The 15,652-nt window shown below is 39.9% G+C and overlaps 1 protein-coding gene across 1 annotated transcript in view; it reads right to left on the bottom strand.

The window, feature by feature from the left end:
• The window catches only part of ttll7 (tubulin tyrosine ligase-like family, member 7), a 57,117-nt gene extending 41,507 nt beyond the window's left edge, over positions 1 to 15,610 (bottom strand). The window contains exons 1-8 of the mRNA XM_079574377.1: positions 15,409 to 15,610; positions 11,518 to 11,868; positions 10,668 to 10,796; positions 8,493 to 8,614; positions 6,991 to 7,058; positions 6,563 to 6,721; positions 3,541 to 3,757; positions 1,315 to 1,479 (exon numbers count right to left, since the gene is read on the bottom strand). Of these exons, the coding sequence (XP_079430503.1) occupies positions 1,315 to 1,479; positions 3,541 to 3,757; positions 6,563 to 6,721; positions 6,991 to 7,058; positions 8,493 to 8,614; positions 10,668 to 10,796; positions 11,518 to 11,542 (885 nt within the window). The 5' untranslated portion in view covers positions 11,543 to 11,868; positions 15,409 to 15,610. The remainder of the gene's footprint in view (positions 1 to 1,314; positions 1,480 to 3,540; positions 3,758 to 6,562; positions 6,722 to 6,990; positions 7,059 to 8,492; positions 8,615 to 10,667; positions 10,797 to 11,517; positions 11,869 to 15,408) is intronic.
• Positions 15,611 to 15,652: the final 42 nt, after the last annotated feature.

Here is a 15,652-nt window from a genome sequence, read left to right as displayed (position 1 = left end):
ACAAACACCTGCTCCCACTGTACTCCCAAATATACCCCGAGCCGAGTCCCCTCGCCTGCTGCAGCCTGCCTGTCCTTTCTGCCACCTTTCTCTCCTTTATCCTGCTAGAGCCCCAGTTTTGGATGGTTCACAATATTACATGTTGACTTTGTTTGGTTAGGAACATTGTTGTAATATTACCTTAATGATGCACTAACTAATTCATCCATCATGTTAGTTATTGGCCTTTGAGTGTGTAAATGTTTAAATAAGAATTTGACTCATTAGCAGCCTTGCAACAGTGGAACCATAAGTGTTGACCTTCAGATGACCTAAAGATTGTAGGATGCAAATGCAACTCAAAGTGAATGCAGTTGGCCACTTCATCTACAGTATTTCTCCACAAAAAGAAAAAAAAGATAAGAAAATCTTATAGTGTTTATGACCTATGACCGACTGGACCTCTGTGACGTCGCACCTGTCAGCATACACAGGTACAAAAAAGGGTATAGAAAAGATGCCCAAGAAAGGAATTATTAACAGTTTCAGTTTTTGATAGTGTGCTACTTTTTGGTCCAGTTGAGGATTCACAATATCTATAAACTATATCTATAAACTTGTAGCTTCAATTTTAAATGTATGTAAAAATCAGCCTTGACAGCAACTGCATGCTCAGTCAAACAAGTGGTAAACCATAGGCTTGACATCCCATGATAAAAAATAAAACGGCTATAGCCTTGGGAAGGGCAAAGCAATAGATTATGATGGTGGTTCTTCAACAAATCCAGCCCAAAATCAGCCCAGAGAGAGTCCACAAGAGAGAGTCCAGATCAGGTGGAACAAAACACGAAATCTGAACCTAGTAGATATATTGGCTCTGAACTAAACTAATCAGAAAAGAGTTAAAAAAAAAAAAAAAAACATTGGAAACTATGTGTAAACCGACCAGGTGAAGGAGGAAGATGTGGAATTTTCCAAACAGACCGTGATTTTGGAAAAGCTGACTATAGCCCCGGATATCAAGAGCTCACCAACGAGGAATGATGTTTTTGCCAAGCTCTTCCCAGAGTTAAACAAAGCCCAAACTCTTGCTGAATCACTGTCGAAATAAATCATATCAAACCCTGCTGGTCCAGTGATGCTCCCTGTAAAGAATGTAGGGGCTTTTGCGGAAGCGCATGCATCGGCCAAACACATTACCAACGCGGATATACACTGGCCTTGTTTGAAACACAGGTGTCTTTTGTTTTCGGTACAGCTCATTCCTGGTTTACGGCTGTAATCTCTAAGTCTAGCTGTCTGCTGTGCGCCTGTCTGGGAGGGCAGAGGACTTACAGAAATGTCTCCCCAGAACTTGGCCACGTCATAGTCGTTGGCGCGGAGGAACTCGGTGAACCAGCTGATGGACCTCTTGCTGCCTTTGTCCACGGTCTCGTCGCGCTCAAAATTCTCATTGTGTTTGTTGACTGAGTAGTTCGTCAGGTGCATGTACAGCTGGCTCTGGAAAAGACAAAAGTCAATTTGAGGGTTAGTTTTTTGCATCTCTGAGTTATGTTGTGTAAGTACTTTGTAGAGCTGCATTGAAGCATCGCAATTACAATTAGATGAGCAATTTCTGTTTTGTAATAAATATTCGGTTCACAATTAACATTTAAATCACTTATTTTGAGAGAAGACTGAAGTATGAACAGCTGAACAAACAGAAGAATCCCATGCCGTTCAAAACAATTAGCTGGTTTTAGAAAGTCCAATGAAGACAGATGTTTTTGTTATTTTCAGGGGATAATAGATTACATAAATGACGGTTGTTTTTGAGATGCAACCACTAAAATTGCCATTTTACTTCAATTGACGCAAACTTGTATAGCTCTACTATTTTGTAATGTGTGCAACAGAGTATTCGATAAATAAAGTCGGAAGAAGGGAATAAAATATCAGTCATAAGGATAATACATTAACAGAAAATCCACTCATAACCACATATTGAGCATCATAAAATTACGAATCAATCATAAGCAAAGAAACCTCTGTGTGTGGTGTCCAAATGTCGTTCAAAACCTTGACAAAGTATAATTAAATGCAAGATATTTCTCGTGGGTGTAGTTTCACAGCGCAAAGAAGCGCTATTTTTGTTATAAAGCTTTTGTCTCTGAAAGTAATTATTGTAGAACGCAGTACTCAACACTCAAGGGAATGCACGCTTTCCCCATAAATGACATCAATTCACATGTTTTGTAAGACATGTAGAAAATAATAACGGAAAATCTTCCTCTCTAACAAGCCCCTTGATAACATAATAAGATATACATGGGGGTAAAAAAAAATAAAAAAAATCCTGCTTTATTTAACTCTTCATCCATGGTAAGGACTATTCTATTTTGATACTGGGACAAGGCATTGTGCAAAATCCAACCAAGCCCTAGACGTGTCAAAAATCTTAGACATTGAACATATTTTTGAACACATCCTTAGACTAATGACCAATGTGATTTTGAACACCTCAATGGCATGCCTCGCTCCATCATGTGTGACAGTTGTGGCTGACAATGCACACAAGAGGCTCTGGAGGGGTCAGGCATGTTGGAGTGCATGTGTTCATACTATAGATACGAATCGGGCATGATAGAAAGCTCTGTGTGTCGTGTGTCTGTGTGTATGGACATCTTATCATCAAATCAACCAACTGAGCCTCAGCAGGTGCACAACCTCAAGGCAAATATGAGCAGCTTGATATTACAGCAGACATCTGGTGGGTGTACAGTATTATGCTAGGAGTAGATTCCACATGCAGGTCTATAACTGTGTGTTTCAACATATCAAATTGAACCACGTACAACACGCTTTATGGGGTTTATATTATCCAGAGAATTCAATGGATTTTCCATTTTATTTGCATCCATATGTTGTGCTTTATATTGTATGTTTGGTTATGTGATAGCGGGGTGTGCCTGTAGGACAACTGCTGCAGAGGATTATAATATTGATTTGGGAGAATTGTTACAAAATCAGAAAAAGAAGCAGAGCACTGTAAATTTAAGATGTGAAAAACAGTGAGTTGATACAGGGTGAAGGTATAAGTAGGTTAAAGAAATGTGTTTTTGAAGACGATATGCCGATTTGAACAAATTCAAATGTAGTTTAAAGGTGCATTATGCAACTTTTTATGCGAGAAAAAAATATATTGCGAAAGGGAGCAAGTGGCTGTTTGAGTTGTTAGCATGACGCCCTTATTTTCGATCATGGTGGTCTCTACAAGGCTCCACGATTAACTGTTTTGTAGGTTTTCTGGTGAGAGTGTCCGTCAGCAGCGAAAACCTTCCAAACAATTGTTCCTGGAGCGTTCTAGAGACCACTGTGATGGAAAATGAGCCATGCTGACCACTCATACAGCCGCCGGGACAATGCAAGGTCAATTATGCAAAATATCAACTTTTTTTTTCCACCTAAAAAGTTGGATAATGCACGTTTAATGTAATGATATTCATTATTACTATTTACTATATTGTCTTCACAAAGTCAAAGGTTTGACTATTATTAGCCATTGCTACAGAGATAACTTACCAGATTGGCCTCGCTGGGAGCATGGTACTTCTCTGTCCCCATGCGTACTAGGCCATCGTTGTAGAGGAAGATGCGAAGAGGGTCACAAGAAGTCACAAGGATGTAAATGCGGAGGTCAAACTTGTAGCCCTCCATCAAGAAGGGCTTGTCCAGATACTCCTGTACGATGAAGTGCTCCTGGGCAGGCAGTTTTTCACAGTTACGAATAAGCGAGATCCTGGGAAGACACAAGCTTGATTAATGTTCTGTTGAGGTGGGGATGGTTGTCATCAGTAGCAAAACTATGGGGGAAAAGATAATTAAAAAGTGATAGATGATAACATAACAGGATCCACCAACATGATAGATTATGTTTCACTGTAACATATACACAATAAAGACAATCATGCATAACTGATTACAGATGTTGAGTTTTAAACCATGTTTCCCTTTTAGTTTCATGTGTGTCACTCAAAAGTCACATGTCTCTAGCTTGTTTGAAATGTTAAACTTATCCAGATGTACCATTTGGTTTGCTTCTGTTTGAAAGCCTAATTTATATAAAATGTTCTCAAGAAATCGTTCCAGGAAGAGACAAATTCTGCACATACTTTTCTTCAACATAACAGTCTCCCACGTTGCAAGCTGCAGACATTTAGCTCCAAGAGACAGACAAAATGCACCCTGATGTATTCCAGTGGCCTTCAAGAGCTATACAAACTTCCCATGAAGCGTATGTAAATGGCAAAGCCCAGCATGCGTTGGGCCTTGTTAGAGCAGGACAAACTGTGTGGCTCTGTGGGGCATTGAATGTTCCAAAAATCCCGTTCAATACTTGGCCTTTAGAAAGAATGGACTTTCAAAATGCAGGTCTCTACGTAATGTGACTTTCGGAGACTGAGGAACCGACTGAATTGTATCAGTGTTGTTTTCGTTTTGGGCAACCTAATAAAAGCTGACACTGCTCGCTGCTTCAGCCTCTGTTGAATTTATATGCTTTGGACTCGTGTCGCCCGCTCTCAGGCCTTATAATATGCTGGCCATTACCTGCTGCACTAAACGAATATTTGTGTTGAGTGTGTGTGCAACTTGCAAAAGGCTTTATACTGTATGAAGGAAAGCATTTTGTAAACCATATGTGTACATAATTTTGACAGCATGGGGGCAAGAGGTCGTTCTAAACAATCGCTCACTTTCAGCGGACAATGCAACCAACCTATATCACCATGTTTCAAAGTTAGGGGAAACTGGGGAAGTTGGGAAGGAAAGGCTTTAATATATTTTTAAAGCAAGTAACATGTTTACCTTAATAAAGCCTTTTCGTAGTCCCTCTTAGGGTAATACAAATGTTAATGGGATGATTGGGGGTCTTTCATCTCCCCCTGGCGTCTCTGGCCAGAAAATCCCAATTGCAACTTCGCTGCCAACGGGTAGTGACCAATACACACTAAGGGAATCAGGAAGAAGAAGCTAACAGGCTAATGGGAAAAGGTAACTGCGGACTAGCTTAAACAGCATTTACAGCCAAGTTTGAGTGAAAAAAATTATCTCCATTGAGCAATTGGATGTACAATATCCCTCTCTCCCTTTGTCTTTTCTGTCAGTGTAGCATTTACTCTCACAGACAATTAATGAGTAAAAAAACGCAACATGCAACGACACCTGCAGTGGCGCTTACGGCCTCTATGGGCATGAGTTACTTACCGGTAGTAATGCTTTAAAGGAATAGGCCACCGTTTTTCCATACTGAGATATGTTCTTACCTCAGCTTTGACGAGTTCTTTAGGACCTGTCTGATCTTCACCCGTGCCTTCAATCACGTAAACACAGCGCAGACGGCGTTAGCATTTAGCCTCTCCCCCTCTCTCAGGAGTAGTTCGAAATCCGCGCAGTAATCTTCACTTTACTGCGCAGTAATCTTCACTTTACTGTGCGGATGCCAAATTACTCCTGGTATTATTACGCCTTACAACATAGTCCCCCCTTTTATCCGCTTAGAAAATACACATTGTTTAATTTTGTGTATTATACTTTGTAGTGGAACACTTCACGTAACCATATTTAAATAGGGAAAACGTGGAAGAGCTTGGTAGCTTCTATCTTGACCAGTTTTGGAGCTATAGTGGAGAAGGGGAGAGGCTAAATGCTAACGCCGTCTGCGCTGTGTTTACGTGACTGAAGGCACGGGTGAAGATCAGACAGGTCCTAAAGAACTCGTCAAAGCTAAGGTAAGAACATATCTCAGTATGTAAAAACGGCGGCCTATTCCTTTAACTGCTAAAAATATAAGTGTGGAACTGGAAACTCTGCTGGTGATCACTGTCTTTAAATGCTATTTGTCACAGGCCGCTCACTGATGTGCTTATCTGAAGAATCCTGACTGACTGACATGGCGAGGGGCCTGCTAACACACAGACAGTAAGCTGTAAGGTTAGCAGTGTTCGTTTGCTGAGGCTGAAGAGAGACTGAAGAGAAGGCGACATGATTGATGAGCCGGGGTGCCAGATAATCACAGCCCACACACCCCTGCCTATTTAATTTGGCACCAAAGGGGATCTCAGCTTTTTAAGCTTTATTTTGTTCCTCTTATACCATGCCGTGCATGCAGACACAAACAATAACTTCATTTAGCCAGCAGCTGATAAAATCAATTACAGGGGGTAGATATAACTTAATTTCCTGCCGCGTCACACCATCCAAAAAACAGAAAAAGAATCTCATCTTGTGACTCGCTCGCTGCTGAGTGGTCGGGCTAAACTCATCATCTTTCATTTTCCTAATGTATTGCAATAATTCAACCTTTGCTGCCTTTTATATCTTAATAAATAAAGGCTTAATGCAGCAGAGAATTATTGCTAATACCCTCATTAAAGCTGAAAGGACCAATTCAGAGAGAATTAAAGGAAAATGTGAAGCCCACTGAGCTTTTTGCATTTCAATACCCCCACCTATTGGTACAAGTGATAAATACAAGATAAATGTCCTCTTTGTTCGGTCTTGTTCCACACCGTTACTCACACACTTATAAATTGAGTTAACCTACCCATGACCCATAGCTCCATTGGCAGGTTTGACGATAAAGGTTTTCTGCTTGCGTTTTCTCCGTAGTTCTTTGACATAGTTTTGGAACTGGGTGTACTCCGCAGGAAAAATCCATGTTTTAGGTATGAAGCTGTACTCTTGAGGCTGGCACTTGATCATTCTGTAGACAAAGAAGGGACAAAGAAAAGTGTGTTTGAAAAGTAGCACCTCAAAGGTCTGATATAACAAGTAGGACATACTTCTTCATCCTTCTAATTTTCATTTGTGTGTGGTATCTCTTTGAATTGCAGTGTACTTTACCTTGCTATTTCACATTTACAACTAAAAATGATTCACCAAAACTATTGGGGTTGAGAATAATAGGAAAGATTGCAACAGTTCAAACTCCACTTCTTACTCTAGACTTTTACACTGTCCCGAAACACTTACTTGGACATGTTTCTTGCGAGACAATCTTTCCGGCAAATTTCGCCCATGCCCGGGAAGTGGTTTATTCTCTGCAGAGGAATAAGCAGAAATATTATCATTGTTAGGAACATTGTACCTCTCAATTGCATTGCCACCGTCCATCAAAATCACCATCCAAATCAGAATATTAAAGGACCTGAAGTGAGTTCCCAGTGTTCTGACGTTTATTCCCAATTACGGACTCAAAACAAAAAGGTGACGCAGTGACCTTTGGAAACCCTTATGCAGTTTGCCATGTTTTGTCCAATCTGAAGATCGGAAGATCCACAAAGAAAAAACAAACTCCAAGAGGGTTAAACTAATTGGTTTTGCATCACACACTTCTGCAGTGACAGTTCAATGAACCTCTTTGAACATGAGGAGCAAAGGTAAAAAACCTTTTTTTTTTCTGTAGCCCTATGCTTTGACCAAATAAGCATGAACCAGGGAGTTGATTAGGCTCATGAACTGAAGCCTGCACACTCTCAGATTAGATCACTATCAGGAAAACACAGGATGTAAAACAGCTCATTATTATCGAAACATGCATTATTAGGCATTTCTGCAAGATTATTCTACAAAATTGCACAACTGTGTGGGCTTTTTTGGGGATGGGATATTTTTTACACACATTACACAGCTACCACCATCTCTTTCTCTTGGGACACGAACATTGTTTAGCTCATGATGGGGTTAATAAAGTTTGACTTGTGAGAGCCTATAATGCTTAAGGAAGGACACAAGGCAGTACGGTGTAAATGAGGAAATTAATGTGAGACTGACATCAGAGCGCATCAAGTTTAGAGTTTGTGCAGTTCTTTCACAAGGCACAAGATCTGGCCCTTGAACTCTTACCCCTATCTTAACAAGGCATCCTCTCACTTGCCTGAGATTCAAGTGATCATTATTAGAGCCTGGTCTAAGCTCATAAGCACTACAGATGATAGATAGTTAGCACAGCAGGGGAGCAGTGAGGTTCATGCATCAGGACAGAGGGGTCAAGCAGGTGTAAGAAATGGGGCATTTATCATTAATGGCATGTTAACCCCGGCTCCTCTGTCCATGATCCTTTCAATATCCCCATTTGTATTTGTGTCTATAATGATTTTTCAGGCAACTGCTCTGCTACTGTCCTTCAAGGCAGCTGTATCTGCTATTTATACCTCAAAAGAATATTGAATGAAATATAGTCCACACTCTCAAAATGGAGCGTGGACTTGACTGCAGCAAAATGGAAAGAATTTGCTTGCCGTGACTATTATTTGTCCTGAAAGTCAAATAATTCTTATCTGTTTTGGCAAATGTTTTGTGCCTGCATTCTATTGTGATGCTGAACAACAGAAGAGCATAGTGCTGGTTGTGAGGTACTGCAACTCAATTTATGAGTTCTCTCACATTCATTCTACTACTGCATGGAATGAAGCTCAAAAGAAATTAGAAATAGAGAAAGATCACGAGGAGCTACTGAACAGGGAACTGAGTACCTGATAGTTCCTGAGCTCAGCAATTTTCTCATGCTGCACAGCAGAGTCGTTCCATATAAGGTTGGCTGTTTCATCCTCATCCCTGGTCTTGATGAAGTCCATCTCAGAAATTACTGTGCGCACTGAAGGGAGAAAAAATATATTTTGTTTATGCATACATCAACACGAGAGAACATAAAGGTCTATATTTACTGTTCAAGACAAAATAGCAAAAAGGTGTGGCAATACTTCAGAAAGATAAATTAATTGCTGTTTTACATTAAAATCCCACTGGCAACCCCCTACTACAACAGATTGGTGGCAAGCCCATTTGAACATTAATCCAACATCTATTCATTATTCAGTGTGTAATAAAAAATGTATGTCCTAACAAAATGAGGTATTAACTAATATTTGAAAGCTCAAGACCAGAAGGGGTTTTGCCTAATGTTGCAGGGTGGCATTTGAATCAGAGAATGTGCTTGACTTTATCAGTTCGTAAACATCTGTAGAAACATCCATTGTTTCGTCACAAGGATAAATGTAATGCAGCATAGAAAGTAAATCAGGTAAAGTGCATGTAGATAAAAGGAAAAAAAAGAAAAAGAAAAAAATCAATTGACAATACCCAGTCCTGCTTACTTCTTGTCGTGCTTGTTAAATTAAGGTAAACAGACGATTCCCCTCTGTTTTTTGTAAACTGAAGATAGACATTTTCTTTCGAGAACAAAGAACATAAAGAAGTGAGTATGGTTGACCACCTTCCTAAAGAACATACCGCAAACTTGACACTGAGTATCTGTGTGTGCGTTTACTTTTAACCTTTAACTATAATGCAATAAATCATGGAACCGAAACGATGCAGTGCAAAAAGAGCTAATAGGAAAAAAAGCAGCCATCCATCTGGCCTTTAGTGTTCATTTACCTTCAAACTACCTCTGCTCTGGTTCAAAATGGCCACTGTGAGGGTCTCGCCACAGCTTCCGGAGCTAACTCTCAGCTAGAGTCCATCTAACTTGCAAGATTCTGAACACCTGCAACTTCCCCTCCGTGCTGCTGACGTTATACTTTTGGAGGTTGTAGTTCACCCCTGAGAGCTCGGCCCGCAACTACAAAACACTGAGCATGCCTGGACTGCTTACTTGGCTGCTTTAGGCCCACCACTGAGTTAAAGTACCTGAATAGATTTATGCGCACAGTATCCCGGTTCCAAGCTGTTTCTATGTGCAGCGAGGCCGATACTAACTCTAATTTGAGCCATTTAATGGAGTCCCTCATTGCACCTGTGACACAGAAGCTGATTTTGCCAGGTATTGTCATTTTTGGGGGGTACGTTGAAAGTTCTCTTCCAAAAAGTATGTTTCCAAATAGAAGCTCACTAACATACATTCACACGTCACACTGGAGCTTAAATATTCATGATCTCTCATGTGTACAGAGAGTATCCTGGTTTCTCTGATCATATGTAAACATTATATCAAGAATACTGCCATACTGGGATTAATGGGATATTTTAAGGATTTTTGACATAAGCCCTCATTTTCTAGTTATCCAGAGTGGTTGATTTCTGAAGATTTTTTTTTATTTTTTAATTCATGCAGTCCTTATATTTGAAGAGTTTAGTGGTGCTAGGCTAGTGCTAGGCTAGCGCATGTCTATGGTAACTAGTAGCCTGCATTAAAAACAGTCTGACCCACCCAAGCACAGTGGACCTGAGGCAAATCACTTATAACACCAGACTACGGATATAAATGTCTGTGTTGACTGAATCATTTTTTAAATACAACCATTTTGCATTTAAAAGAACTTATATTTGAGCAGCATCAGCTTCCTGGTTGTAAGCTACGCAGCGGCGGAGTGATCTGCTAGGTTACCGGATCTACAGTAGTTTGTTTACCTGCAGCCGGCATTACTACACGTGGAATTCACAAAAGAGCTTTCCACAAATCAGATATGGCAACGTTTGGAGGACTACCCCGTGATTTTGAAGAGGTTTTTAATGCAGGCTACCAGTTACCATAGACATGCGCTAGCCTAGCACTAGCACCGCTAAACTCTTCAAATAAAAGGACTGTATGAATTAACACTCTGGATAACTCGGAAATGAGGCCCTGTGTCAACCATCCTGAAATATCCCTTTAATAACAGCTTGTAAAGGCACTGAGTGTAATAATTTGCACATTAAATGTCCAATACCAATCTCATATTTGGTGCCGGCGACGTTTGCTGTGATGGTGCCTTTCTTCTTTTTGCCGCGCACCTTCCTCTTCCCACTGCTCTGATAGGAGCCCACAGATGGCATGTTCACGGGGGATGCTCCTTGATCTTCAGGGAGGATAGACGGTGCACAACACAAAAACAAAATGACAGAATACACTCCTGTTTAAGTTAACAGAGAAATGGATCCCATGTAGAATCCAGTGTTTCTTTGTCTTAAGGAGGTTTTTTGTAAAAGCCACACTGCAGAACATTTCTGGTTTCATGGTGCTAGTACGTCACAAGAGAATCTACATTGTGGCAAAACTCAAAAGATCAACAAAAAAAAATCAACAAAGCAGCATCGCACACAAAGCTTTACCAGTTGTGTACTTCACAATCAGCTCTACACACACATTATTGTTATCAAAGTTAAGTTTGTCTGGGAACAAAATGCAGGACTGTGCAGTTAATCAAATTTTTAATCAAATCATGATTAAATCTATGATCGATCTTAATTATCGTGCTAAATATTATACAATTTTGATCAATCCGTTTTTTTTGGTTGTTGTTGTTGTTTTTTGCCACATTGCCCCCTAACCTAGTAAACCTCATGTTGATATAAAACAAAGCGGAAACATCTCCATGGAGGGAAGGTGATGACGAAACTCACAGCCTGCTCACAGTAAAGATGAATGGTTTCTTTTGGTAATTTTAACCAAAAGAAGCATCTGTAATGAGAAGAGAAGAAAAACTGTATTTTGTTTTGGCGAAATGTTACGCAGTATGGCTTTAAGTGTGCATGGATTGTCTTTTTTTTAAGTGTGAGCAAAAATAAAACTCTTCCCACCTCCATTGTTGGGAAGTGAGGGCATCTCAGGAGCTTGAGGAGAATAGAAGCGAGCCAAGCTGTTTGCCAGGCTCGACAGGCAGGCCTCAAAGGAAGCTCAAACCACCCAGGGGTCCGTGCTCTTTTGGTCTCTTCTGTCTGGACTTGTATATATGATGTTCTTCAGAATGGCACACGGGATCATCTAAACATCTCCCTGGTGCCTTCCAGCTGACCCGGTCAGAGTGAACAGGGGAAAGGGAGCAGGGGAGTTGGGGGGGAGTGGGACAGACTGCCTTGACTGAACGACGCTCCAGTTTATTTAAGGGCCCAGGGGGGGAATAACTGGCAGGAGGTGGTCGACAGAAATGCCTGTGGAAAGAAAAAAAATATATACATATATATATTTCTGTAGAAAAGGCCTTACACTGTACTGTTTTGAGAGGTAAACAAAGAATATGGTTAGCTTTATTTTTTTATTCTTTTATTTGACGTTCAGGGACACAAAGCGCATGGACAAAATAAGTACATTATGAAGCTAGATACACTACCACAATGTTTGCTGTAATCAAAGCTTAAGGCGGTCAAACGAAATATCAGAATCTTTTTTTTTTGGTCAGGCAGTGTATATGATTAATAATTCACATCTTTGTATAATTTAGTAGAGCAACACGTCTGCATTTAAGTGTGTAACCAACAAAAGGATGTTTCTTTCAAGTTACACAGTATTTATTGTCTATCAGTGGCCTCTGGTGGTAAAAAAAATAAAAAATAAAATAAACTTTTGTTAACCACACTTATTTTTCAACAAATTGTAAAGAAGAAACATATTCCAATTCTTGTCAATTGTTTCAGTAGAACTGAGTCAGAGGGTCTGCCAGTGGAAGCTGAACATACTGATCTTGGGGAAAAGCACAGAGGTGAGTGTAAGAGAGAGAGTGAGAGAGAGAGAGAGAGAGAGGGGGGGGGGGGGGGGGGGGGGGGACGTGAAAGTGATGAAGTTAAACAAACTCAACATCTGACGGGTCTGCACCACAGGTAACCTCATAGCCCCCTCGGTGCATTCGTACAGAAGCTAGTAGGCTACCTCAGTGCAAGTACTCCAGACCTGGTGGGATGTAACCCATAGGGAAACAAGGCTTATGACATACATGACATTTTGTCCCACATATAAAAAGGGTATGCTTAAATGTACACATGAATGTCATTTTTATGTACAATGTATTGCTTTCTCATTATTCAGCACATTTTTTTATATATATATATTTTTTTAAAGCACAGTATTGCCAGAACACAAGTGTCCTTAATAGTTTTATCATCTGTTGTAAACAAACCTAATTTTCTCATGTTCACATAATAAGAGTTTATCTAGACACTAGAAATAGATAACACTAGCAGTGACTGTATATTTACCAAACTATAGAAATGTGTACTGGAATCAAATTATATAATGCAGTCTTTGCAGAGCGTTACCATTAGGGCTGCACAATATATCGCGAAAAATATCGGATCGTGATATTAGCTGATGCAATATCCGTATCGCGAGAGGCCACAATATATCGCAACATCACCATAGCCTTCATCTGACTGAGATCGACCCATTTTCAAACTCATGCATTGAAGTCATGTGTAAAAGTTAAGTTTTAGTTTAACATTAACTAGCTTTGTTAAATTCTACCCTTGTTTTGGTCCTGATTGGGTGTTGTTTAAGTCTTCTTTTGACACAATTTGCTGGGAAAAAAATGGAACATATCGTGTTTGGTGAAATATCGTAATAATATCAGTATCGCGATATTGCACAGCCGTATCGCATATCGCAAGTCACTTCAATATCATGCAGCCCTAGTTACCATACAGCTAAATATGAAAATTACATCGACTGATAGTACAGTAGTTCATAGAATGAATAATGTCACTTTCATCGCGTCGATTCTCAAATGAAATCATTGAACAGTGCATGTACCGTTATTTAGATCTATGGTATGTACACAACTTGACATAGTTGTTTTGCAATACCCCCTTTCTCCAGCAGGAGGAGCTGCATGACCATAGATGCTGAGGATGCTGAGCTCATGCTCCTCCCTTAAGGCTTCAACAGACATGTCTTTGTTGCTCTCATCTGTGTCTCTCTCTGTCACCAGCTCCATATGCAAAACAAATGTATATGTGTGTACAGTGAATTCTCTGTAAGGCCATTTGTGCCATTGCTCCCACTTACAATGTGCCATGTTGTGTATTTCTCCATTTTATGGTATGAAACATTACAGTGAAAATTAATATGGATCTTTTAAACAAATACACCCAGCCCTCAACAGATTAAATGTAAATTGTTAGATTTTGTAATTTGATGGTTTATGCAAATTGGATACTATTTTAATCCAGTATCATAAAATAGGCTTTATAATTACACAGTTTATTCATTGTTTCAGGAGTAAAAGCAATTGGCTATAAATTATGAGCAAAGCAGTTCAAGAATATATCACTTTTCTTTACAAGTGGCTTCTTCTGAAACAGCATAATCGAGCAAATCTGAAAAGAGAGCTTCTTTTGCCCATTTGAATTAGCCCTTCATGCCTTGAATGCTGTACATAGGCCTTGAAAGGGTCATAATGGAGCTGCATAATGGGGATAGTAGGTTGTATTATGTAATGGAAATTTGGGCTGACCCCTTGTTACTAAAAATAAAGCACATTCCTAAGTAGTACAGTAGAGTAGAGATTTTCATTTGCAAAAATAAATGAGTGATTTGTTTTTGTGAGGGCTTTGAGTGATTCAAATGTTCCTTTTAACCTAGCTTCTCTATCACATAAACCACTTGGTTTGTACAGTGCACCTAAAATTAGCTCTAACCGCTTGTGACCCAACTCAGGCTGCCTCGTTTTTACCAGTTATGAGTAGGTGCCAGTGCAGTCAGCCCACATCTACTGTAATACATCAAACTCAATACTGTACATAATGCATTGGCCTATATCATAAATAAAAACGCATCATAGAATTAAGAGACCACTACTCAAATACAAGTTTAATGAAGCATATAACATGTAAACAACTGGATGATGCACAATGGCCTGATTTAGTTGTTGCAGGACAAAATATAGTATGAATCTTAATTTTAAAAGGGACACTGACTGTGTACCATTGTTATGGTCGGCTTACTCTTTCAAACCAAAATCAGTGTCCCACAAGATCATGCATATCATCACATCACACTTAAGAGCCTTATCTCTATTTGTGGTATATCCTTCTAACAGCTGCCCACTGTAGATCATGTTAATGTGCTACTGCATTATGTAATCCTTGTGGCCTCTGGGGTATGGTCATCATCTCTTGGGTACTATGTCAGCATGTGGTCAGCAAGTGGCAGGCACGGTCACAACTAGTTTAAAGGTTCATATATGCTCTATCTGCAAACAATTATGTGCCAAGGGTGATAATGCATTTTAAATGAAGTAAGGCATAGGATTAGAGTTGATGTCTGTACCAGCATATTGCATGAAGGTATCTTAGCCTTTCACTGTTATGATGATAGGCCACTCCATTTGGAGGTGTTTGGAGATTACCTGCATAATTCTTGCACAGATATATGGAAATAGGGTTTACTTTGTTATAGTCCATAAAACTATTGAGCCCATTTCAATAACACTTTTTTTTTCTCTAACAGGGGATTGTCTACCTGCGTTGATCAGGTAGGCTATATCGTACAGCTACAGTCAAAAGAGGAATCTGCTAGGCTTTAATAAAATAGGTTATGTTGCTTCGCTTTTGACATGCGCAAAGAGAGGCGATCAAAAGCTAGAAATTTAACTGGGTGACAGTTTGAAATCGCTAAATAAAACAGATTCCTGGACTGCCAATGAATAGCTTAGCATTGCAGGCTAAGGATGGAGAGGCGAATGTAGCAATCAGCGTTACCTTATTTTTCCCAGGCTGGCTCTTATGCAGGACTCATCCGAGCAAAAAGGCTGGTGATAAGCAAACTGTGGCTTGTCTGGATACAATATTTAGAGACTATTGTATTCCAAAGACCATGATTATGTGCGCCATATTACTGTTGAAGGTTTACACTCACAAAAATCTGTTCCGAGTAGTCCTCTGAGCAGTGCTATGGAGCGAGTCCGTGGGCAAAACCATTCGACCAGCCAAAGGGGTATCCGAA

The sequence above is a fragment of the Gobius niger genome (assembly GCF_951799975.1).
Source record: "Gobius niger genome assembly, chromosome: 17".
NCBI classification, from domain to species: Eukaryota; Metazoa; Chordata; class Actinopteri; order Gobiiformes; family Gobiidae; genus Gobius; species Gobius niger.
Note: the sequence above shows the minus strand (reverse complement) of the source record. Positions and strands in the feature narration are given on the sequence as shown.